This window comes from Portunus trituberculatus, chromosome 43 (assembly GCF_017591435.1).
Source record: "Portunus trituberculatus isolate SZX2019 chromosome 43, ASM1759143v1, whole genome shotgun sequence".
NCBI lineage: Eukaryota > Metazoa > Arthropoda > Malacostraca > Decapoda > Portunidae > Portunus > Portunus trituberculatus.
The window spans coordinates 1,333,080-1,358,283 of NC_059297.1; the positions used below are offsets into that span (position 1 = coordinate 1,333,080).

A 25,204-nucleotide genomic window follows, 5' to 3' on the forward strand; every position below is an offset into this window, starting at 1 on the left:
TGTAGCCAATACTATTGGAATGTTAGGGTTCATCATCCTCTTTCAGTCAACAATTCATTTCTTCTTTATTAGACATATTTGCTTTCTTTTACAATTCCTTATTTATGTACATAATAGTCCTTTCTTGTACATTTTTATCACATTCATTATATACACTTTTTCCATACTGGAGGTACTTTTTTAAAGCTTCATTCCATTGCAGTAGTGCAGTGGAATGAAGTTTTCAAAAATTAATCTTTTGACTTTTGCCATGTGTCCATCTCCTATTCTTGCTTGTGTTACCTTCTGATAGTATCATTATTTCCATCTTCTCTGTTTTTTTACAAAATTTGAAACCTTTCCTATATTCAGAAATGCAAGATAAAATTCTTTTTTCAAATTTTTGGCTCTCATCCATCTCATCGTTCCTTTTCATCTATTTTGCCCGCTCCTTTTTAAAAGTTAGGGATATTAAAATAAAGCTTTATTGTTTTTTTTTATTGTTTTTTTATTTTAAAGAATAAGGAATAGATAGAAGAGGTTGATACTTGAGATTTTTATTGCTGTGCAGGAGAGGTCAGGTCTGCTGCGTCAATGGTACAACTTGGTAGAGGAACACAAGGAAGATCTGGCACGTCTCATGGTCTTGGAGTCTGGCAAACCCCTGGTCGAGGCACGTGGGGAGATAAGTTATGGCAGTGCCTTCCTGGAGTGGTATTCTGAAGAAGCCAGGAGAATATATGTGAGTATGGCATTTACTTAGTGTGAATCTTATATTGTCAATTATTGTAGAGTCACTGAATGAGTGGCTTTAATGTGGGTAAAAAAAAGTATGGGCAGGTCTTCCCTATCAAAAACTACATTTAGTAACATAATGTATATCTGTGTGTGTGTGTGTGTGTGTGTGTGTGTGTGTGTGTGTGTGCAGGGTGAGGTGGTGCAGAGTCCTGTCACCAGCAAGGAGATGGTCTTCATCCGTCGTCCCATTGGTGTGGCCTCAATGATCACTCCAGTAAGTGTGATGCATGCGACTTGGTACAGAAGGATATCTCAGTTGTCTATACATTGTTACTGAGGAATAGGATAAAATGGCATTGCGTGACAGTGATCTGGCTCAGAGAACTTCATGATCTTTGTAAATTTGGATCACTTCTTATATTAATCTGAACAGAGGCAGATGCCTAACTCTTGCAAGGCTGCTGGATTTCACTTATATCTGGGCTGTGATGCCAGCATGGCTTCCACAACTCTCCTCTGATTCTTGAAGTTCTCATTGAAGCTTGTGCTGGCCTGTGAACTGGTTATTTCTGGATGGTATTTCAATTTAATAATTAATTCCTTCTCATAACTTGTAACTGTTCATGCTCTATAGGTCTACAAGAAATAGACTAATGTTGGTCTGTGTGCTATCTACACCACTTTGACCAAATGTGCACTTTGGCAACTAGATAGGATCCAGTCCTAATGGTACATGGTCATGGAGTACTTTGATGTGTGCAGTGTATCCTATTTTACTCAGCATAGCTGCAACATGGTTTGTGACTTTAAATGTTATGAAATATAGGAAAGAGATTTCAGTACTGAACACAACAGCTGCTGGGCATAATGCCAATGTAGTGATAAAACTCCACAAGATTTCTGTTTGAGACTCAAAGCTCAAAGACAAAAATCATTATATCGTTATAATTTTCATATATAGGTGTTCAATACTGGTCATTCTGATTTCATGTCAATAATTACCATTTTAGCACTGGGATGGAATATGATCTGCTGATACATAAGGACGTCCTGGTATGTCTAGCTTTGCTTGGCTTGAAATATTGTTACATCTATATTTCCTTTCTTCATTTTATTTTTAAGAACCAAACTATTATTATTTGTTCTACATAGAAGAATGATGAAGTCTCATTGCTCTGCATATCTTAATAGCTACAGTAGTATTCTCTTTATGTAGAAATGTGATCACAGTCAAACCTGCAATGCTACTGTGCTTGTCCTCTGTGCAGATTGTCTCCTTTGCAGACTTATAGTATTCTTCATAACAGTGTTGCACTTGCCTGGAGGAGGCTTTGGAAAATGTAAACTACTGCTTCAACTTGAGATTTATTATAAAACTAGTACAGATAGTAGTAGTTCTTTGCACAAGGGTTACAAAGTGTGTTTTTATGTATGGTTATTGGACAATGAACATTTCTAGAATTCAGCATGACAGGGAATAACTAAACATCTGTATGTGAGAACAGAGGTGATTTGTAAGACAGGAAAGGTGAGCCACTGGTTAGGTGCTTATGAAGCTGAAGTCTGTGCTTCTAGATCTATTCTGTATTGTCCTCAATACCAGAAAGAAACTAGAACACCTTATAGTATACTGGTATGATGCACAGACACAGTATGTTGTGCAACAGTTATTGACTGTCATATATATAGCATATAGTATAATTATATAGTATGTAAAACTGTGAAGATTAGGTTGCATACTATAAATGAAAACAAAAACAATCATCCAAGTCCTTGCTTGATTTTTTAAAGAAAATTTCCTACTTTTTATTTCATGTCTTTCAAAATTTCTTCAACACAGATGTTTGTTTGTAAAATGCTAGTAGACATATTTGATAAATCATTAAAATACTTAGACATCTCTTATTTTTGACAGTGGAACTTTCCTAATGCCATGATCACACGTAAGGCGGGAGCAGCTTTGGCCGCCGGCTGCACCTGTGTCGTCAAACCTGCCGAGGACACTCCTTTCTCTGCTTTGGCTCTTGCTGAACTTGCTGAGAAAGCTGGAATCCCTCCAGGTGGGCTTGATTTTCTGTTTAGTTTCCTATTCAAGTAATTTTTTTGAAGTTAATACTGCCACCCTTAATTTCTGGTTTCTTGTACTTTGTTTGCAAACTAAAAGGTCAAGTAAAATTGTTGCTTGTGACTTTTTATGTTTTACTTTTATTGTAGTGCTTATGGTTCAGATGGGATCTCTCCATAATCTTGCTTTCTATGCTCAAATCTTTCCAGGTTACCCTCCTCTAATCATCTGTCAACATCCACCTGTCATAATGGAAGTTTGCCTAGATTGAGTGTGTTCTCATTGAGCTGTGTGGTGTTTCAGGTGTGGTGAATGTGGTGACAGCTTCCCGTGGCAACACTCCTGCTGTAGGCAATCTGATGTGCTCCAGTCCTAAAGTGGCTGGTGTCTTCTTTACAGGTACAGTTCCTTTGTTGAATTTTTTACATGGCATGTGTAAGATGTGACAGAAAAATGCATGTAGTGATCTTGGTGCTTCATTATTTTGGAACATTTTTCTATATGTAAATGACTTGTAGAAAAAAAAGTGTCCCTTGATGTGATGAAAGTAAATAATTGAATGATTAGACATTGGTAATGTTTTCATTATCTCAAAAACTAATGTTTGAGGGATCTTATAAGTTGGATGCTAAACTTGTCTAAAGTGAATGTTTTATGGGGCATTTATATCAGTGACAGATGGTGTAGTAAACATGATAGCAATACCAACACTGGAAAAAAAAGGAAAATGAAAAGCTCCCATAACATGTTTCATATGCTACCACTAACTTTTCACATTCCTAGGGTAAAGTAACCTTTAGAAAAGAAAAAAAATTTTTGTGAATGTATAACATAGAAACTTACCGTAGCAGAATTCAAATTTATGAAAAAAAAAAATTGGGCTATTATGGCATTTACAGATAAAGAAGAAACGAAAAATTGTGGCCCATTGTGGCATTTATAGACTTCTGGTTTTATTGAACTAATGTACTGAAATAGTGAAAACTTTCATTGTTCATGTAGTTCCCACTTAGTTTTCCATTTCCACTCTCTTAGGTTCAACTGGTGTTGGGAAATTACTGTACAATCAATGTGCACAGGGAGTGAAGCGTATTGGTCTGGAGCTTGGAGGCAATGCACCATTCATTGTCTTCAATTCTGCAAGTGTTAAAGATGCAGTGGCAGGTCTCATGGTGGCTAAGTTCAGGAATGCAGGACAGGTGAGGATCTGGCACATCTAAATGGGAGTGTTTGTTTATACTTCAGGGAGGGAATGGCCTGTAGGATACATTTTGCATCTCCATAAAAACTAGAACAAATCAGGGAAGTGGGATCTACTTCCTTTGTATTCTTACTCTTTTGATGAGACAAGGTTTTATGTAGATGGCTGGTCTTGGCAACCACCATTATGGTGAATATCAGTCAAGCATATTGATGAATAGTATGGTGCTTGCTTATACAGTATCTAGAAACAAGGTACAGAGTGCTACACACACACACACACACACACACTGAAATTATAGATCAACAGATCATAGAAGAGAAGATTGCTGAGAAAGTGGTGAAGGTTATTAAGTCAAATGAGACATTGGTGAGGGAAACTGTAGACAAAAAGAGATGTGTGGTGATATTTGGTGTGGAGGAGGATAAGACACCGAGTAAAATGGAGAGAGAAAAACATAAAAAAGGTGATAAATAATATCATTAATGTGGTGCAGGAGGAGGAAAAGACCTAGTACAAGAAATAGAGGACTTCCATAGAATTGGAAAGTTCACAGGAGAAGGTATGAGGCCAATAAGAATCAAACTTAAGTCACAAAAGGATGTAGATGAATTGGTGGAGAAGTCATGGAGGCTAGCCCAGCAGGAAACAACAAGGAAGATTTGGTTGAGAAGAGATCTCGGTGAAAAGGAAAGAGAAATGTTAAATGAGTTGAGAAAGGAGGCTTTGAAAAAAATGAAGAGAGGACAGAAGAGGAGAAGAAAGAGTTTTTCTGGAGAATCTTGGATATGAGACTGAGGAAGTGGTTCATAACCCAGAAAAGTACAGCAAGAAAGGACTAAAGAAACTTACGTATGAGCGGAATGTAATGTATTCCAACATAAATGGAGTGATATCGGGATTTTAGAACTCAACGATTACTTGAGGACAAGAACCCAGATATTGTGGGTCTTACTGAAACAAAACTGAGAGAGGGAGAAGACCTGATGATGGTTGGAGAAGGGAAATATAATGTTTGGAAAAGAAATAGAGTAGGTAAGATGGGAGGAGGAGTGATGTTGCTGGTTAAAAAAGATATAAAGGTGGATCAAGTGAAAGAAGGTATGGGAAAGGCAGAAGTGCTAAAGATCAGAGCAGAAACTAATGAAGGAAAAAAGAGGCACTACATACCACCTAAGACAAATGCATGGTCAGTACAGGAATATGAAGAAATGATAAGTGATACAGGAACATGTCTGGAAGAAATGTTGGGTGGCTGTGAACGAACTATAATGATGGGAGATTTTAATTGTAAAGAGGTGTGTTGGGAGGACTGGTCAATGGAAGGATCAGAGACAACATGGGAAATACACTATTGACACTGGCAATGGAAAATGTGTTAACTCAGTGGGTCAAAGAAGATACTAGGTTTGGAGGAGAGGGAGCATCGTCAAGACTGGACTTGGTCTTTAGTACAGAGCCAATGGTCATTGAGGAGATGAGGGTGGAGTGCCCTTTAGCAAAGAGTGATCATGCAGTTTTGGAGTTCAAGGTGATAGATGAAGAGAAATCTAGAAGAAATGAAGAATATAAAGTGGGAAGATGGAATTATGCCAAGACAGATTTTGGAAACCTAAAGAAATTCTTTCAAGAGACAAATTGGATGAAATTCAAGAGTGCTAAGGAGCAAATGAAAAGTGGAAGGAATTTATAAAAATATACAAAGAAGGTGAGAAAAATTTGTACCAATAAGACAACATAGAGAAGTTGGAAAGCAGGACTGGTTTAACGATAGATGTGAAAAGGCTAGAACAAGAAAAGAGGATGCATGGAAGAGGTGGAGAAGGAAAAGACGGATTAAGCAGTGGGAAAGTTACAAAAGAGCAAGAAATGAATATGTGTTGATTAGAAGAGAAGAAAGAAAGAAACAAGAAAAGGATATAATTGATAAATGTAAAGACCAACCAAGGCTTTTTACAGACATGTGAACAACAACATCAAAAATAGAGAAAGTATTGAAAGTTTAGAAGTAAATGGAGTATGCAGTGAGGATCCCAGGAAATGGCAGAGGCTATGAATGGATGCTTTCGGAAGGTATTCACAAAGGAGACTGCTTTTGACAAACCACTGGTAATGGAACAGAAAGGGATTATGAAGGAGTTTCAAGTAACTGTGGAGGAGATCAAGAATATGATGGGGAGTTTAGAAGTGAGAAAAGCTGTGGGACCTGATGGGGTATCAGGATGGATTTTAAGAGAATGCAGGAGCAACTGGCAGAAAAAGTTTGTGAAGTAATTGATGCCTCATTAAGGGAAGGTGTAGTGCCCCAAGACTGGAAAAGAGCTAACATTGTCCCAATCTATAAATCAGGTAACAAGAGAGACCCATTGAACTATAGACCAGTGTCACTTACAAGTGTGGTAGCTAAGATGTGTGAGAGGGTGGTGAAGAATAGATGGACAGACTTCTTGGAGAAAAATGACATACTTTGTGAGTGTCAATTTGGTTTTAGAAAAGGGCGTTCATGCACGACAAACCTGATATGTTACTATTCGAGGGTGATAGATGTAATACAGGAAAGAGATGGTTGGGCTGATGGAATATATCTGGATTTAAAAAAGGCCTTTGATAAGGTACCACACCGGAGACTGATCTGGAAACTTGAAATGGTAGGAGGAGTGCATGGCAGTTTACTAAAATGGATGGAAGACTTTTGGTAGGAAGAGAAATGAGAACAATAATTAAGGACAGACCATCAGAATGGGGCTTGGTGGAGAGTGGAGTTCCACAGGGATCAGTGTTGGCACCAGTAATGTTCGCGGTCTACATAAATGACATGGTGGATGGGGTGTCCAGTTATGTGAGCCTATTTGCAGACGATGCAAAATTGTTAAGAAAAGTGAGATGTGACAAAGATTGCGAACTACTCCAGGAAGACTTGGACAGAATATGGAAATGGAGCTGTACATGGCAAATGGAGTTCAACACGACAAAATGCAAGAAAATAGAGTTTGGCAAGAGTGAAAGAAGAATCAGGAGTATGTACAAGATAGGAAATGAAGACATAAAACCAGTCATGAAGAAAAAGACCTTGGGGTGACAATTACCAATGACCTATCGCCAGAGAGACATATAAACAAAATAATTGGAGAAGTATTGAACTTATTGAGGAACATAAGAGTGGCGTTCGTATATTTAGATGAAGAAATGATGAAGAAAATAATTACTGCAATGATAAGACCGAGGCTTGAATATGCAACAATACAGTGGGCTCGAACTTAAAGAAACACATAAGGAAACTAGAGAAAGTACAGAGGGCTGCAACAAAATGGTGCCTGACTTAAGAGATTTGACTTATGAAGACAGACTGAAAAGAATGCAACTTCCGACCCTGGAAAACAGAAGAGAAAGGGGAGACCTGATAGCAATATACAGAGTGATGATTGGCATGGAAAAAATGGATAGGGAAGATCTGTGTATGTGGAATGAAAGAATGTCGAGAGGGCATGGGAAAAACTAAAATGGCCACTTATAGGAGAGATGTGAAAAAATATAGCTTCCCTCATAGAAGGGTGGAAGCATGGAATAGTTTAGACGTGGAAGTGGTCAACGCAAGGAATATTCATGATTTTAAGAAAAAGCTGGACATTAGTAGATATGGAGACGGGACAACACGAGCATAGCTCTTTTCCCGTATGTTACAATTAGGTAAATACACACACACACACACACACACACACACACACACACACACACACACACACACACACACACACACACTTCACAAGCCAGAGGACCGGGGTTCGATTCCCCGGCCGGGTGGAGATATTTGGGTGTGTCTCCTTTCACGTGTAGCCCATGTTCACCTAGCAGTGAGTAGGTACGGGATGTAAATTGAGGAGTTGTTACCTTGTTGTCCCAGTGTGTGGTGTGTGCCTGGTCTCAGGCCTATCCAAAGATCGAAAATAATGAGCTCTGAGCTCGCTCCGTAGGGTAACGTCTGGCTGTCTCGTCAGAGATGTTTTCCTTACATTAAGAAAAAAAATGTGCACATTTGCTAACATAAATAATCTGTATGCATAAGAACTAAAATCTAGATTTATCTTTAAGAAAAAAAAAAAAAAAAAAATGGATCAAGTATGGTATTTTTTCAGACCTGCATCAGTGCCAACAGGGTGCTGGTACAGGAAGGAGTGCATGACCAGTTCTTGGCTGCCCTGAAGGAAGCAGTGGAACAACAGACAGTGGTGGGGGATGGCATGAAGGATGGAGTCACTGTGGGCCCACTCATCAATGCCGCTCAGCTGAAAAGGGTCAGGATGTATTCATTACTATCAATTATTTACTCGACTATCATGAATGAAATGAAGATTTTCAAGTATGCATGCAATTTAGGTAAATAGATATACAGTAAGGTATGCAATGACAAACATGATTCATTCCTTTGTAGTTTTCATTATGGCGAATGTGCATTATGGTCACGGAAGAACCTATGACGAAAAATTAATTGGTTACAGGGAACCAGAAAATATTACAAAATGACACAATTTAGAAAAAAAAATTAAAAGGAGTATATTTACATATCTGCATTTGAGATAACATAACAGATACATGCATTGCCCTCCAGAGTTTTGCTTGCACTGCTGGTGAGTTAGTCTTGTGAGTTTTACACTGCTGGTCAGAGCGGAAGGTGTGGTACCTGTGACATCCTGTGAAGGAGATTGACACAGAAAATGTTTCAATGAGTGTACTCACCTAAACTAGCAAAATTGATAGGGTGCTCTCGTGCCTTCTTGACGTTTTTGAGTCCCTTGGGAAGTGAATCACCCAGGTGGTGGAGATACTGAGCATCAATATTATCCCACATGTCTTGAATAGTGGCTTAGAGGCGTGGGAGGGAGAAGGTATCTTTCTCCTTTAGCTTCAGTTTTATGCATGCCCAGAGATTTTCTATAGGGTTAAGGTCTGGCTAATTTATGGGCCAAGGTTTTAAAAGGCTGACATAAGTCCCAATCGCACTGAGACACAAAAACAAGGCTATTGGTAAAGTGAGCACGTGTGAGGCAAGTTTTGAAACTGCATGGCAACTCGGGTATCCCATATCTCTGCACAGTCCTTTCACTCACCCCAGCCAGCAAAGCAGGCTTCCTGGGCCTAAGTTCCTTGCTGTGTATGCGAGGGTTGCCCTCAAGCTGTCTTTGAATAATGTTCAGAGTTCTCTGGCTCTCACTGCGCTTACGCCCTTCAGGCTTGTGAGGTGGTGGCGAAGCGTCTCTTCCTCCCTCACGATAAATTTTAGTCCAACGTTGAACAGTTCTGCCAGTGTTCGCGGCAATTTCTTGATCCGACTTATTCTCCCTCACTAAGGCACAAATAACTGAGATTTGGGCCTTACTAATTAGTTTTCTAGGTCCCATAATAGGTAGTAACAGGGCAGAATGGTAAGCTCTCGCATCCACAAAAAGGGACCGTAAGAGGGAGGCGGTGGCATAGTGGATAAGGTGGTGAGCGTGGGATCGGGCAGACGTCCACAAGTAGGTTCGAATCCTACCACGTACAGCCTTAAAACACTTTGCCATTTGTCGAGTGGTTTAAAGTTACCTACATATCACCATGATACCCAGGTTCTAGGTGGTTACACTCAAGATGAGCTTGGGCGGTGATATGGGCCCTAATATGGGTACCACTATAAATAAAATTGCCTGCGCCACTAATGGACGGAAGCTGAACAGCACTTCCCATACACTCTTCAAGTGTGCCTACAGGTGCTAAAGGCCTTACCGTAAAAAAAAAAAAAAAAAAAAAAAAAATCAAATTCAAGCACACGAGCCACAGGCGAACGTTGGCATCCACAAAAAGGGACCGTGAGGGAGGTGAAAGAAAATTCTAATTCAAGCACATGAGCCACAGGCAAACGTTGACTAAGGAAACATATCATGTACTGTGACTACTAGAGCTAGAGTTGTCAGATAGCAACATACAGCAAATCCCGCCGTATGTTTAAGAGTTAAGAAGGGATGAATGAAATTTGGTTTGAGTGAAAATTATGGTCACTCTTACACCTTTCGCTCTCACCAGCAGTGTAGTGTTATTCAGATGAAATTCCTATTAAGATTTCAGTGCTAAAAAATGGCGTGTCTTAACAGTTTTGGTTTGTTATTCCAATTAAATATTTATGAAAATTGCAGTGCTTGCATGAGTGATAAGTTCATTATGGTAATTTTGGTATTTATTAAAATTTCAGTGCACTATTGCAGTTGTATGTTATAATGACCATGCACTGCTGCACTTAATACTTGTCATTTTCTGCACTACAGGTTGAGAAGATTGTGCAAGAGACCGTGGCATGTGGAGCCCAGGTGGTAATGGGTGGGTCAGTGCATTCAGCTGGGGAATGCTTTTTCCAGCCCACCATCTTGACTGGGGTGACTGAAGACATGCGTGCCTTTAAAGAAGAGATCTTTGGGCCAGTTATTCCAATTAAAAAGTGAATATTTGATTTTGTTATGCCAACTATTACATCTTAATTTTCTTATTTTTCCAATGCAATAGTAAGTGACCTGTCTTGATGAATCTAATAGGTCTTGGACCTATTCTTTTTTAAATATTGTATAAATACAAGTTTTTAAAATACTAAATACATAAGGATAATAGCTAACAATAAATTTTCTGCCAAGACAACCTGTGAAAAAAATATACTAATCATTTAAATAAACAACACTAAAATCCATAAGATCAGATTGAGGCTAAGATAAGTGCAAATGACTTTTGGGAAGCTTATCTACTTTCTTTTCTCTCCAGGTTCGAAACAGAGGAGGAAGCGCTGAAGACTGCCAATGCTACTCAACACGGACTGGCCAGCTATTTTTACAGCCAAGATGTTTCTCAAGTAAGTAGAGGATGTGACTGCTTAGAGGTGTGCATGTATTTACCTAGTTATATATTACATGGTTTGAGCAGGGCTCGTAGTGACCTGTCTCTTTATCTAATTTTATCCAAATTTTTCCTTTAATTTGTCCATACTTAAGCTGTTCCAGATTGTCCACTGTTCTACGTGGAAGACTAAACTTTTAATATTCTCAGATATTAATTTTTCCTGATCTTAGTGTCCCCTGGTCTGTATTTTTATTTTCAGTCAGTGATACTAACTAGGTCTTGTCTATCTATTTCCTCTCTCTTATCTATTCTTCAAAGTTGGTAGTTCCATTTCCTTTAGTCTATCTTCATAGGGAAGTTCCTTTATTTTTGTCACTATTTTTGTGGCTATCCTTTGGATTCTTTCTAGTTTCCTGATGATCATGGTGGTTATGATCTTTTCATCATTCTCTCGTCCATGTAGTTAAAATGCCACCCTGATATTTGATGTGTTATATATTGAAGCAAATAATCCATTTAAGTGCTTTTCTGCTGTTAGGGTGTCTTGTATAATCACTCCCAGGTCTCTCTTCCTTCTTTTTCATTATAACCTCTTTTCCCATTTTGGACTCTCACACAACATTTTTAGGCACTAAATTCTAATTTCTACTGCTGTTTCCTTTCTGATATCTCTTTGCAATTAAGGCAATCCTCATTGTTCTTTTTTACTCAAGAGTTTTGCATCATTGACAAAAATGTGAGTGTGTGTGTGTATTATTTACCTAGCTGTATTTACTGAGTTGTAATTTACAGAGCTTGAGCTGTGCTCATGTGCTCCTGTCTTCACACGCACGCACGCATCCCCCCTCCCCGACACACACACTTCAAAATTCCATACGCACACATCCCCCCTCCCCAACACACACACTTCAAAATTCCATATCAAGAGCAATCAATATATTTCCTACACCATCCTTAGAATCCCTAGCTGGGTTTGGAACCACGAATGTCTCCAGGCTGAATTGGTCTTCTAGTAGTTCCTGCCATTGCATTATTCAGGAGCAGGCTGCCAACTAATGCAATGGACCAAATCTGTTCAGCACCCTTAACAATGGCCAATCTGAGCTGCGGTGCATATCGTACATCTGGCATGTGAGAGGAGACAGAATGGGGAGTGTGGGGAGAACCCACCAGTTAGCTTCAAGCCAAACTAATGGGAGGGTTTGTTATTTTTTTGTTTCCCCATGCTGTTCTCCCTCTGCACCCCAGTTAGTTACCTTTGTATTTTATTTATTTATTTATTTATTTATTTTCATTTTTTTTTACATTAAGGCCTATAGCACCTGTAGGCATACTTGAAGAGTATATGGGAAGCGCTGTTCAGCTTCTACCCATTAGTGGCGCAGGCAATTTTATTTAAAGTGGTACCCATATTAGGCCCCATATCACCCCCGAAGCTCATCTTGGGTGTAACCACCTAGAGCCTGGGTATCATGGTGACATGGAGGTAACTTTAAACTTACACCAGTTGCCTGTATTTTGTGGCCTAGTGTTAATGTGGGCAAGAGAAGGGACTGGAGTAAATAAGATATTTCATCCACAATGAGCCTGTGCTAAACAGAGAAACCTACAAAGGATATAGCTAGAATTGTTGATGCGAGTGAAAGAACTGTACCGCAATGGACCAAACTATTCTGTGATGTAACATCAAGGTCTGGAAAACCTCTCCCCACACTTTGAATGTTATGAGGCAGCAAATGGATGCCCACATGCCGCGTATGTTATAAGTGCAGGGAGTGGTTTTCTGGGCCTTGCCAGGATGACCTTAATGCTGTGATGCTACCTCTCTGCCACCACAAAATTGCTTGATCCATCACAGTACAGTTCTTTCACTCACACCAACAATTCTGGCTATATCCTTTGATGATTTCTCTGCTTAGCACAGACTCATTATAGATGAAACATATCTTTTGCTCAACTATCTTCTCTTGCCAGCCCAAAGTGCCACTAGGCCACAAAATACACAGGAACTAACAGGGTGCAAAAGGACATGGGTAGGAGAAAGCAAAACACTCAGAAATCCTCTCATTAGCTGGTAATTGATGGATTCTCCCCCACACTCTCTCCTGTCTCCTCCTCTCTCATGCCAGACATATGTTATGCACCTCAGCTTGAGGTGACCCAGTGTTTGGGGTGTTGAACTTATTGCTTTGCACCCTTGCAATTTGTTAGGATCCTGCTCCCAACTAATAATAATACAATGGCAGGCACTAAGTTTCTTGGCACCTACTCTCAACTTTGTGAATGTTGAATCTTATTTTCAGTCTGTACCTTTCCTGTAAAAGAACATTGTGACAATTTGTGGGGAAGGGATGACATTGGTTGTGAGTATTTCACTTCTTGATTAGTTTCACTTCCAGCTTCTTCAGAGAGTTAATGGCTCGCAGGCCAACCTTCACAGTATGTAAAGGAACTTGGAGGATCATAGACAGACAATCTGGGGAGTAGTGATTGGTCCCCTGGGTCACACATCCCACCTCCTGCCTGAATTGCTCATTGCTGCTACGTTCGTGATGGCATCTGTCCACACAGTGTCTCCAGTTCTCTTGTTTATATTCTCTTTGTTCAGGGTAATGTATATAGATTCCCATGGCTTCCTGTGTTGTTTGTAGAGATTTGTCTGCATCACCTTTGTTCCACTCCACTTTGGCGGATGTCCTTTTTCATGTGGGTGATTCACCAGTGTGCTGCTTACCCTGTGGTATCTAATTTTAGCCTTGTGCTCCATCAACCAGGTTGCCAGTCCTCGGTTTATCTCCTCGCAGTATTTCTTATTACATACACTGCACAGAATCTTGTGTACCAAGCTGCTCAGTTTTCTTCACTTTCTTGCCTACGAGGTCTTTGATCTTGCTGCCTTTAGTTGTTACTAGAGGGGATGGCAAGATCTGTCATGCAGAAAGAGGAGGAAGAACTGAATGAAAAAAAGTTTATGATGGTGCCTTGTTCACAAGTATCCCAAGAGTTACTGTGGAGAGACAGGATGAGCGACCTGGTTGATGGAGCACAAGGCTGATATCAGACACCACAGGGTAAGCAGCACACTGGTGAATCACCCACATGAAAAAGGACATCCACCAAAGTGGAGTGGAACAAAGGTGATGCAGGCGAATCTCTACAAACAACAAAGGAAGGCATGGGAATCTATATACATTACCCTGAACAAGAGAATATAAACAAGAGCACTGGAGACACTGTGTGGACAGATGGTGTCATGAACGGAGCAGCAATGAGAGATTCAGGCAGGAAGTGGGACGTGTGATCCAGGGACCCAGTGCCCAAATGCAGCTCCTCAGACCGTCTGTGATCCTCCAGGTTCCTTTATATACTGAACAGGTTGGTATGTGAGCCATTAAGAAGCTGGAAGTGAAGCTTGTCAGGAAGTAAAGTACTCACAGCCTGTGTATCCCTTCCATACAATATACCTCATCTTTTCCTCATAAAAACATAGATGTCTGAGACAACTGACAGTGACCCTTTTCTGTTTCCTTTTACTTTCTCTCAAGATATTTTCAATCAATCCAGAGCTGGATGTTGCATCTGTGTACATTGACTTAATTTACCTTCTCTCATGTCCACACTTTGGCATTTAATGAGATCACACTGGCTTTAAGTTTGGAAAACATTTAGTGAGATCACACTGGCTTTAAATTCACAGTATCCGTGGTTCAGTGTTTTAAAATGTACGTGGAGTAATTATTGTATTGGTGAGGCCTCAAGCACTAGATCAGAGGATGATGTGAACTTATTATTAAAGCCTTGCTGTGACTGCCACTTTTGAGTCTGTAAAGACTGACACTTAGAAAGATGCATGTTCTGTGTGACAAGGAGCCATTTTGCTAACCAATGTACTATATAAACAGAACTCATTCCTTGTTCATATTTTCTGAGGTGTGAAACAATTTGCAACAACAACAATGCTTTAACCTTTTCCAATACACCAGGTGTGGCGAGTGGCACGAAGTCTGGAAGCAGGCATGACTGGCATCAATGAAGGCCTCATTTCTGCAGCTGAAGTTGCTTTTGGTGGCATCAAGGAATCAGGCATTGGAAGAGAGGGTTCCAAACATGGCATTGATGACTACACCTACATTAAGTACTTGTGTTTTGGAGGTATCAACTAGCTTCACCTTTGTAGTAATTGTAAAACATTATATTCTAAAAGTAATTGTTGAAATAGTTATCCAATACCTTCTAGAAGGAATCCATGGAGCATCTCTTCCTGGTAGCAGCTTAAAGGCTGAAAAGAGCACAGCTAGTAAATATATTAGGATGATTGTGCCCTCAACCAGCTCAGATAAATGATTTATGTTTGCCATATCAGCAATCATCAGTGTTCAGAGGAAAGTTTGAGTAAGACATCTCTGTTCCATGCAATTGTTTGCAAAAGTAATGAAAGTGATAAATGTAATCCAGATTACTAAACAAGAACCACGTTGTATTTTTGCTTACTTGAGGTTGCATCTGTCCATGCTGCAACAAGTAAAGCTTCAGGTGGCATCTTGTCTACCATACTGCAGTCACTGGTAGACTGCAGTCGCATGTGATTGCTGCTGGTAAATTACACAATTGTTACACGAGTCAATCTGTTCCCTTATTGCTGCGATGGTGACACTTTTTCTGTCATCACTTCTTTAGAACGTACTTGAAGTAGCTCTCTATCCCTCTGAAGCTTGTATGTTACTGGCTATCATGCCTAAATCTACCAATAGGTATGTCAAGAGTTAATGGATACAAAGTATCCTGGAGTAATTCAAATTAAAGTAGATAACTGTTACTATCATTTGATTGCCATGCTTGTTATAAAACCTAATTACACTCACAGTAAGAAAAAAATGGCAGTGTGGAAAATGTTTTATTACAGTAGAGAACAATACTGAAAACATGATTTCAGCATAGCATGGGAGTGACACCAGTTTTTCAAATCATCAAACTGCATTCCAATCATCAAACTTTACATTCCATAAATTCCATAAATTGTACATTCACAACTGGTTTCTCTCTAGTTGCCCTTATTTTGTTAACCAGTCTTCCTTGCTCTACACAGCTCTCTAGCACCCAGCACACTGCCTAAAATCATCCCACTTGTGGTTTTCCCATAAAGTACATGAACATTATGTAAGATAGTGAGAGAACTGCATTAAACTTATTATAATAATGACTGATTATGGGAAATCAAGAGGACCTCAGTGTTAGAAATGAGCTATACAATTGAAGTAAAATATAAAGGATATGAATCGGGACAGAACTATAAAATATGTTCATCAAAGCAAATCAATCATTGACAGTTAAAAACCAAACAGGTACACAGTACTTGCATGCACAAGGATTTCCATGTGATGTGAATGGTCAGAAAAGTTATAGTTAATCAAATGTATTCTTTTTGCATTATGTTGCCGAGCCCTATGGTGCTTAAACATTTAAAATGATAATTAAATATATATATATATATATATATATATATATATATATATATATATATATATATATATATATATATATATATATATATATATATATATACAGATTTGTAGGTTTTAGCACATGTATCATCGAGCATCAAATTATATTTTTGCTTGAGTGGTTTATGTAATAGTCAGTATATATATATATATATATATATATATATATATATATATATATATATATATATATATATATATATATATATATATATATATATATATATATATATATATATATATATATATATATATATATATATATATATATATATATATATATATATATATATATATATATATATATATATATATATATATATATTTATTACAAAAGCAAATGAATAGACAAATATGTGAAAATTAATACAAAATTTTTTTTTTTCTCCCCACATTTAATATACTTCTTTATGGGCATCATTACTCGAGAGTTGCACAAAGTGCTCATTATCTTACCATGTTGGCTGTAGCACAGCTGCATCAATGGCAGTTGTGGCATCAGTGGTCTTTTGGTTTAGGTCAGTAACATAATGTATTATATTGTTCAGTACACATGATATCTTTAAATATGTGGTGTGTGATCATGTGATGTGAATGTGTGTTGTAGGATTATCAAATCACTGGTCCATTTTCCTTCAATGAGATATGAAGCACTACAAATGTTTACCCTGACCTTATGATTGAATGAGCGGCACCACAACTAGACACCACCAGTCAAACACGATGGTTCTCCAGTAACCTGCCTGGCAACTGTGTGTTCATGAGTTTCTTAATCAAACATTTCCACTGGATTGGAAAGGATGACCCAATTTCCTGGCCACCTCACACATCAGATATCATTCCACTGAACTTTTTCCTTAACTATTCTGTTAAAAATATTGTGTATTGAACAACAATACAGGGCATCACTGATCTCAACCAAAAGAACACTGATGTCACTGTCACCACTGGTGAGGCCGTGTTATGGTGAACATGGCAAGCTATTGAATACCATTTTGATGTGCTTCATACAACTAATGGTGCCCATATAAAGGCATACAAAATGACAGGGAAAAACTTTAATATCTACTCTTAATTTTGTAATAATTTGCACATTTGTCTTCATTTTCCTTTGTAATAAATTTTTAAAATTGTAAAGAGATTTAACATACATCCTGTTCAATACCAAACTTAATATGTAATAGCAGATATCTTTCCACACTGTAGTGTATAAACACCAGGCTTGAATTAGATCCAGACATTTTGGGTGGCTGTTACATATCTATTTACTTGTAAATGCTTTAAAAAATTAATCCATGATATTTGTGGAAATACTCCTTATGAAACTTGCATTCTATGAATTTTTCAGGCTGTAAGCCAGGCTAAGTGTGAACAGAGAAAGTGAGAGATTCAACAAACCATTTGCATGTAACTAGTGTCAGCTGATGAAGGCTGACTTACTTGCATTTTGTGAAACTTGCATTTCAAATATATATATATATTTTTTTATTTTTTTTATTAATGCGCTGCTTTAATTAGCAATACACCCTCAAACCCCTCCCGTTAAGAATTTAGTTTTGTATTTAATTTTATAAATTATAGTAGTGTTTTTTAGCCTTAGGCCGGACTTTAAAGCCTTATCAATAATAGATAAGTTATCCCATATATAAGATAAGATAAGATAAGATAACTTTATTATCAAATTGTAACATAGTAGTATACAAAATGAAATTCTTTGTGGTACTGAGCTCATGGTAACAATAAAAAATCATAAGAATCAGATTGTAAATGATTGATATAAAAAAGAAAATAGTACATTAGAGTTAGTACTGTATAGTATAATCGCCAACAAGCTGAGTACACTTGCATGTCCAAACACATGAATGAATGCATAAACATACTATTACTGTTTTACACATACATACAAATACACTTAATTCATACATACATACACCTATATAATTATACAAATATAACTCTGTAATGAGATAGATTAAGCAGAAATTGTGAATACTTAAAAAAGTTCTTGACATAAGGGTGAATCATTACATGTTTCATGGATTTGCATTGTTAAAAAGTAAAATACTCATAGGAACGAAGGACTTCTTGTACCTGTTTGTACGCTGTTGTGGGAGTGCTAACCTTCTTCCAGACCTTAAAACTTATAGCAACTGTGTAGTGGGTGGGTGTCATCCTGCATGATCTTGTTAGCCTGTTTTAAAACACCTTCTTGATATAAATTTTCCAGTGGTTCAGTATCTGCCCCAAGTTTCCTTGACTTTTTAACAATTCTATTAAGCCTATTTTTGTCTTTGTTTCTTAGTTTCTCATACCATATATATATATATATATATATATATATATATATATATATATATATATATATATATATATATATATATATATATATATATATATATATATAATAGTAATAAACTTAATATAAACATCAACCATCAGAGTATGTATCAGAATACATACGGAACACAAGAGACCCTAAAAAAAAAACCCATAGGGAGAGGGAGGCGGTGCGCCCTTGTGTATAAGGAGGGCTGGTCCTTCCATAATGGGGAGCCTACCCCCAGCCCCCAATGTCCCTGTGGGCTCTGAGGGCCGCGACCAAACCCTCAAGCGACCTGACAGTGAGGAGGCGGATCTCTCCTTTTGCGACACCCAAGGACGTAAGGGTCTCATAAGACTGGCGGGCCGTGGATCCCCGCCAATTGATGGTGAGAGTGGAGACCACAGGGGCGTGCTCAGTCTGGCCCCTAACCCACTGGCAGATGCTTTCAGTGTCATAGTAGGACCGCTTCAGTCCGTGGGCTCGGTCCAGAAAATCTCCCGCGGAGGAGTCTGCAACAATCTGGACATCGAGCACCACGGACCGATAATGGTCCCATATGACTAGGTCAGGTTTCCTGACACCTGCCGGTGTTCTAATAGTGGGTTCTTTTAGAGTCCTGAGGCCTTTGCCGGTTAGCTGTTTCTCCAGCAGCCCCAGGACTCTATTGTGTCTGGTGGTTCTCTCTGGGGCAAGTCTGGGACAGCTCTGTAGAATGTGGCCAAGTGACTCTATACGGCCACATCCCAGGTCACATAGGACTGGAGCACCAGGTCTTCCCCTAGAGGCGCGAAGCCTCGTGGTCACCACTCCCAGGCGGGTTTTCAGCGCAGAGATATAGGTCGTGCCTTTTAGCAAAGCGGTACCATCATCTACCCAGTCATGGGTCGAAGGTGTTAGGTTGGTACCTCTAAGGCCGCGACCATCGGCAGAGGCATATAGTTGTTCTTGGTGTTGTTTGATCATTTGATCTTTAAGCTCCTTGGCTGTTAGTGAGGGGGTTTGGAGCAAAGCCTCTGCCACCCTGGCGACTCTTTGGTCCAACCCTTTGCTCAGTCTCTCCAGAGCTCCTCTCCTTAGGATGATAATAAGGGAGGAGAACCTTGACACCTCCAACCCCTCATCACGAACCCTGGCATAGAAGGCCGCGTTGGGGGTGTCTTTAGGCAGGTGTAGCGCCTTCTTGAGAAATGATCTTATTTCTCTGTCAAATCTCTGGAGAGTCCCCTTTGATGTTTTATCCAGAACTCTTGGATACTGGTGTTTGGGGATGAGCATATATATATATATATATATATATATATATATATATATATATATATATATATATATATATATATATATATATATATATATATATATATATATATATATATATATATATATATATATATATATATATATATATATAAACACTCCATTTCATTGCTTGCTAAAGAGCTGTTATTAAACTTCAGCCTCTTAGTAGTGCCTCTTTACCATCATGTGTGGTATTTCTATAGATATAAGTTTACTTTGTTAATGAGGTGACACATGAATAATAATAAAAATGCATCACACATTTGTTTTTGTTCTCCATCTGTATATTATCTAAGTATTGAAGTAATTCACATTGTACTAGCATGTATTACCAAGGAGTACGTGGTATTGTTTGATATACATATCTGTGATGTACACTATTGTTTTGTATTGTTCACAACTTTAACTATTTATTTATTTGTTTGTGTTTTTACAGGATAGGGTTATTTTCATCAGGCACAAGTATTTTTCAAAGCCAAATAATCACATTTTCTTTAAATGTGAATTATCAAAAGGAGAAAGCAATCCTGCTTGAAAGATTGGAAGGAGGAAAAATTTGTGGAGAGAATATATGATAGAGGAAAGAGTATGTTAAGATACAAAGAAAAGAGCAGAGAAAATATGAGGATATACATAGCTTTATCAGTATTAAAGAAAATGCAAACTAAGAAGTATATTTATTTAAAAAATATACCTAGTAAAAAGAACAGAGATTGAAAGCAAGCAACTAGGAAAGATGACAGTGAGATGGCTTATGATAATGAATATATAAACTGCTTTTTTGCTATGCACACTAAAATTTTGCTCTATATAATAATTTCATAAAAGTTTGGTCCTAGAAAAGGAAAAAGTGCTTAAAATTATGAAATATTTATTTTCAACTTTTATAGCTTTCAAGAATAAGATAGAATTGAGGAAGACAATAAAGAACTATAATATCTATCACTAACAGCCAAAATAGTGGAAAAGATTGAGCATTACTGAAAAGGGAGTGTTCTGCAGGCTTTCTAGTGATTCAGCTGGGACTGGTATGAGGGAGTCCCATCTCCAGCGTTGCCACTACAGTTAGTTAGAACATGTACGAGACGTCTTTGTACTGCACCACCGCTCTCGCCTCTCAGGCCCTGACACCTTCTGGCTCACCAACAATTCACTAGCTTAGAATACATAAGATATACATTTTTCAGTTTTATATTTTTACAATTCTAAGCTACTATAATCTTTTCTTTAACCAAGCAAAGTTTCAATAAATAAACAAACAGCAAAATCTAACAATAGTGAGTCAGAAGCTTGACAAGGGGCCTTGCCTTTCACCATCGACTAGAGTGGCTGCTCCTCCCTTGCTCCTCCTTGCTGCTATGTACACACAAGCAACATATATACAGCCACATACAAAACAAATCATTCAACATATCATCCACATGCACAATGCCTCATTTCAAAATACTTGAGTAAAAAGAGTAACCCTAATACAAAGTATGTCTTGATATCACAGAACTACTGATAAAGAAAACTGACATCATTGTCAGAACACAAATTTCTTAGTGCTGAGTCATGAACTGAGTTTTCTGAGATGATACCAATGATATGAATTTACATATTAGCACCAGTCAAAATATACAAAAAAAGAACATACATTCTTGATTCAGTAAAAATTCAGAGAAACTCAGAATCTGTTGAACTTCTTGTAACTTGCATATATATGAATATTATATCCATATGCAATGCATATGAATGTTAACAACAGTGCTGGTGTTTCTTGACAGAGTATATAATCCTATACTTTGACATGTATGATTTGTCCTGCTTTACCATCACTCAGTTATAGGATCAACCTAACCAAACACACGCCTTTGTGGCACACGAGCTGAATAATGCTGGAAGAAGTTGATCTTAGCAGCCAGTACATCAGGTGCATCATTAGGGAAGATGAATGCCCTGAACTGTGGTGGCACCAGGGATACAGGATCAGGCTGGGCCACTGGAGCCGCTGGAGCCTGAACCTGATGAAAACTGTGAGTGAATGGCCTTGATGGAGCAAATGGCCTTGATGGAGCAAAATGTAGTCCATGAGTGAAATGACTGGCTGGGGCTGAGTGGTGTAACCTATTTTGAGGAGCTGGGAAAGAGGCAAATGAGCCCACAGACACTGGTTGAGGTCTTGCTGCCACCAGCTGTCGTACTTCTGAGGCTGAAGTACTTGGATGGGTGACATCCCTTAAGGGGAACTGGTTGGCATCGGGACCAGCCGTGACATGGGCAGAAGACTCGCTTACAGGTGCTGGTGCCTCATCTACGACTGCAGTCTCTTCTACAAAAACAGGAGTCTCTTCTACAGGGACTGGTGTCTCCTCTACAAGGACCACTGTCTCCTCCACAGGTGCTGCTGTCTCTTCTACCAGAGCTACTGCTTCTTCTACAGGAGCTGCTGTATTTTCTGCAGGGACTGCTGTCTCTGCCACAGGAAGTACAATATCTTCAACAGCAACTGCCATCTCTTCAACAGGAGCTGCCATCTCATCTACAACAGCTACAGTCTCTTCAGCAGGAGATGCTGTCTCTTCAACATGGGATGCTTCTTCTACATGAGCTACTGCCTCTTCCACTGTGGCTGTGGTCTCTTCTGCAGGAGCTGCTGTCTCTTCTGGATGAAATACTGTCTCTTCTGCAGGAGCTGCTGTCTCTTCTGCGGGAGCTGCTGTCTCTTCTGCGGGAGCTGCTGTCTCTTCTACAAGGACTAATGTTATTTCTTCAGGAGCTGCCATCTCTTCAACGGGCGCTGCTGTCTCTTCTGCAATGACTGCTATCTCTTCTGTAGGAGCTGCTATCTCTTCTGCAGGAACTGCTACCTCTTCTGCAGGAGCTGCTGTCTCTTCTACAAGAGCTACTGCCATCTCTTCAACAGGGGCAGCTGTCTCTTCTGCAATGACTGCTGTTTCTTCTGCAGGAGCTGCTGTCTCTTCTACAAGAGCTACTGCCATCTCTTCAACGGGGGCAGCTGTCTCTTCTGCAATGACTGCTGTTTCTTCTGCAGGAGCTGCTGTATCTTCTACATGAACTACCTCTCCTGCAAGGGCTGCTGTCTCTTCCACAGGGGTAGCTGTCTCTTCCGTGAGAACTGCCGTTTCTTCTGCACGAGCTACAGTCTCTTCTACAGGGACTGCTACTTCTGCAGGAGCAGGACTCTCTTCTAATGGAGCAGAGAATTCCTGAGTGGCAACGGTTTCTTCAAGAACAGGAGTTTCAACAATGATTGATGCTTCAGACATGACTGGGGTCTCCACAGGAGCCAAGGCTTCTTCTACAAGGAAAAGAGTCTCTTCTACTGGAGCAGAAAGTTCCTGTGCAACAGGAGTCTCTTCTACATGAACAGAAAGTTCCTGTGCAACAGGAGTCTCTTCAGCAAGAGTAGGAGTCTCCACGATGACTGGTGCTTGAGAGATGACGGGAATCTCACTTCCAGGAAGCTCAATCTCTTCTGTGAGGGAATTAGTTTCCACAAGAACAACAGGAGTATCTTCCACAAAAGCATCAGCTTCTTCAAGGACAGCTGTTTCCTCTGGAAGAGCAGGAGTCTCCACAGGAAGCGTTTCAACAACTGGGGCAACAATTTCTTCTACGGGAATCTCTTCAGCCAGAACAGGTGCCTCTTCAATAATAGGAGCTTCAACAGGGCCAGAAACCTCCGCAGTGGGAGTCTTCTCTGCCAAATCAGTTCTCACAAAGATGGCAATGAATGGAGGATGTTTTCCATCCGAGAGGACTGCAACTTCCTCGGCAGGGGCAGCCTCCTCAAGGACATCTGTAGCTACCATCTCTGTTTCTGCTACGTCCGTCATGACTTCAACTGGTACTTCTGGAGCTTCAGCCTCTGCGACAGGTTCAAGTTCCACTAGTGGTGCTGCAATGGCAGCCACCACCAACCCTGATATCAGCAACTATGAATGGAAAAGAACAATAAGAGTGAGAAGATAAAAGTTATTCTAAAATACTAAGTCAGTTATCAACATCATATTCAAGAAAAGAACCACCACCACCACTATCACCACCACAGGTTGTTATCAGCTGGTGCTGCCAATGGTACAGTACCAACGGGATGTCAACTAGTTCCTGCCACCAATGGAGGCACCAGCTGCAGGGAACACCATGACCAAGAGATACTATTGGAAGTGGCATCACTTTAGGCGGGAATGTCTTTCGTATGGAAACAGCCTTTTAGACACCTCGGGACATCACCTTAGGGGAAGGCACATGTTCTGGTCACCACCACTAAGGAGAGTCACAAGAAGGTATCACTTAAGCGCCTTCCACCAAAGAAGCATTACCATTGGCCGAGATGATCACCATGGGGAGCCACCGTAGTAATGCCATCACTGAATAACAAAGTATGTGTTGCCATTGAGAAGTACAGCTCCCCCTCACACTTAGTCATGGTGTCACACTACACGAAACGAACACTGTTCAGACACTCAGTATAACAATAATGTAGGATGCCAAGACATCCTCTCACTACCCACCAGGACGCGCATGTTTCCTGCTACACTCCTGGAGAAACAATGTACAGCTGCCGCCACCGCTGCCCTTTTATATCTTCAGTGCGAGTGGCCCCACCCTCAGTCTCCCTCTTGCCCTTTCTGTAAGCCTTCTTTTACGCCTCCTTATGTCGCTGAAGCTCCGAGCCCGCACAAGCACTCTAAGCCTGCACTACTGCTATTGACGTCTTTGTCGAGAAACTTTCGTCATCATGTAAGTGTAGTATATACTTCTTGCAATTGTATACAGTACACGTACGCTATACTGGCAGTACTGTACTGCTGGCTAAGAATTTCAAAACTATATAGACACGATACGTATTGTAAGCAAAAACATTAAATAATCATACTGATCTAACACTATAAATGAAAATCACACAGGAAGTTTTGGTGGAGACAAAGGCGTGTGAATCAGGCAGGGTCACTGGATCCTGCTGTTGCTGTTGTTGCTGCTGCTGCTGCTGCTCAACCTGTCACTCCACTCTCTTCTCAATGGATGGTTGCATCCAAATGCTATACGCAGACGCCACCTGCTTGCTGCAACAAATGCTGACACAAAAAGAATCACTGTGCACAAAATAAAGATAGTTCGGTGTACAACATGAAGTAAAACTTGAAGTGAGTGACTGCAAACCGTTTATTATATGTATAAACAATACATTGAATAATCATACGAGTAACATTGTTAACTTTGTATCTTTTATGTAAAGGCTT

At 39.5% G+C, this 25,204-nt stretch overlaps 2 protein-coding genes across 10 annotated transcripts in view; one reads left to right on the plus strand and one right to left on the minus strand.

The window, feature by feature from the left end:
* The window catches only part of LOC123518212 (succinate-semialdehyde dehydrogenase, mitochondrial-like), a 28,337-nt gene extending 12,683 nt beyond the window's left edge, over positions 1-15,654 (plus strand). For both annotated transcript variants that reach the window (XM_045278920.1, XM_045278919.1), the window contains exons 4-12: positions 551-721; positions 908-991; positions 2,633-2,777; positions 3,086-3,181; positions 3,818-3,981; positions 8,117-8,275; positions 10,280-10,449; positions 10,764-10,851; positions 14,822-15,654. In XM_045278920.1, coding sequence (XP_045134855.1) covers positions 551-721; positions 908-991; positions 2,633-2,777; positions 3,086-3,181; positions 3,818-3,981; positions 8,117-8,275; positions 10,280-10,449; positions 10,764-10,851; positions 14,822-15,001 — 1,257 coding nt within the window. In that variant the 3' untranslated portion in view covers positions 15,002-15,654. The remainder of the gene's footprint in view (positions 1-550; positions 722-907; positions 992-2,632; positions 2,778-3,085; positions 3,182-3,817; positions 3,982-8,116; positions 8,276-10,279; positions 10,450-10,763; positions 10,852-14,821) is intronic.
* Positions 15,655-20,623: 4,969 nt separating this feature from the next.
* LOC123518124 (zonadhesin-like) overlaps positions 20,624-25,204 on the minus strand; it is a 58,967-nt gene continuing 54,386 nt past the window's right edge. For 7 of the 8 annotated variants that reach the window (XM_045278756.1, XM_045278758.1, XM_045278755.1 and 4 more), the window contains one exon: positions 20,624-23,896. In XM_045278756.1, coding sequence (XP_045134691.1) covers positions 21,794-23,896 — 2,103 coding nt within the window. In that variant the 3' untranslated portion in view covers positions 20,624-21,793. Of the gene's footprint in view, positions 23,897-24,475; positions 24,765-25,204 lie in introns of those variants that run through there. The other variant, XM_045278757.1, reaches the window with a different exon arrangement.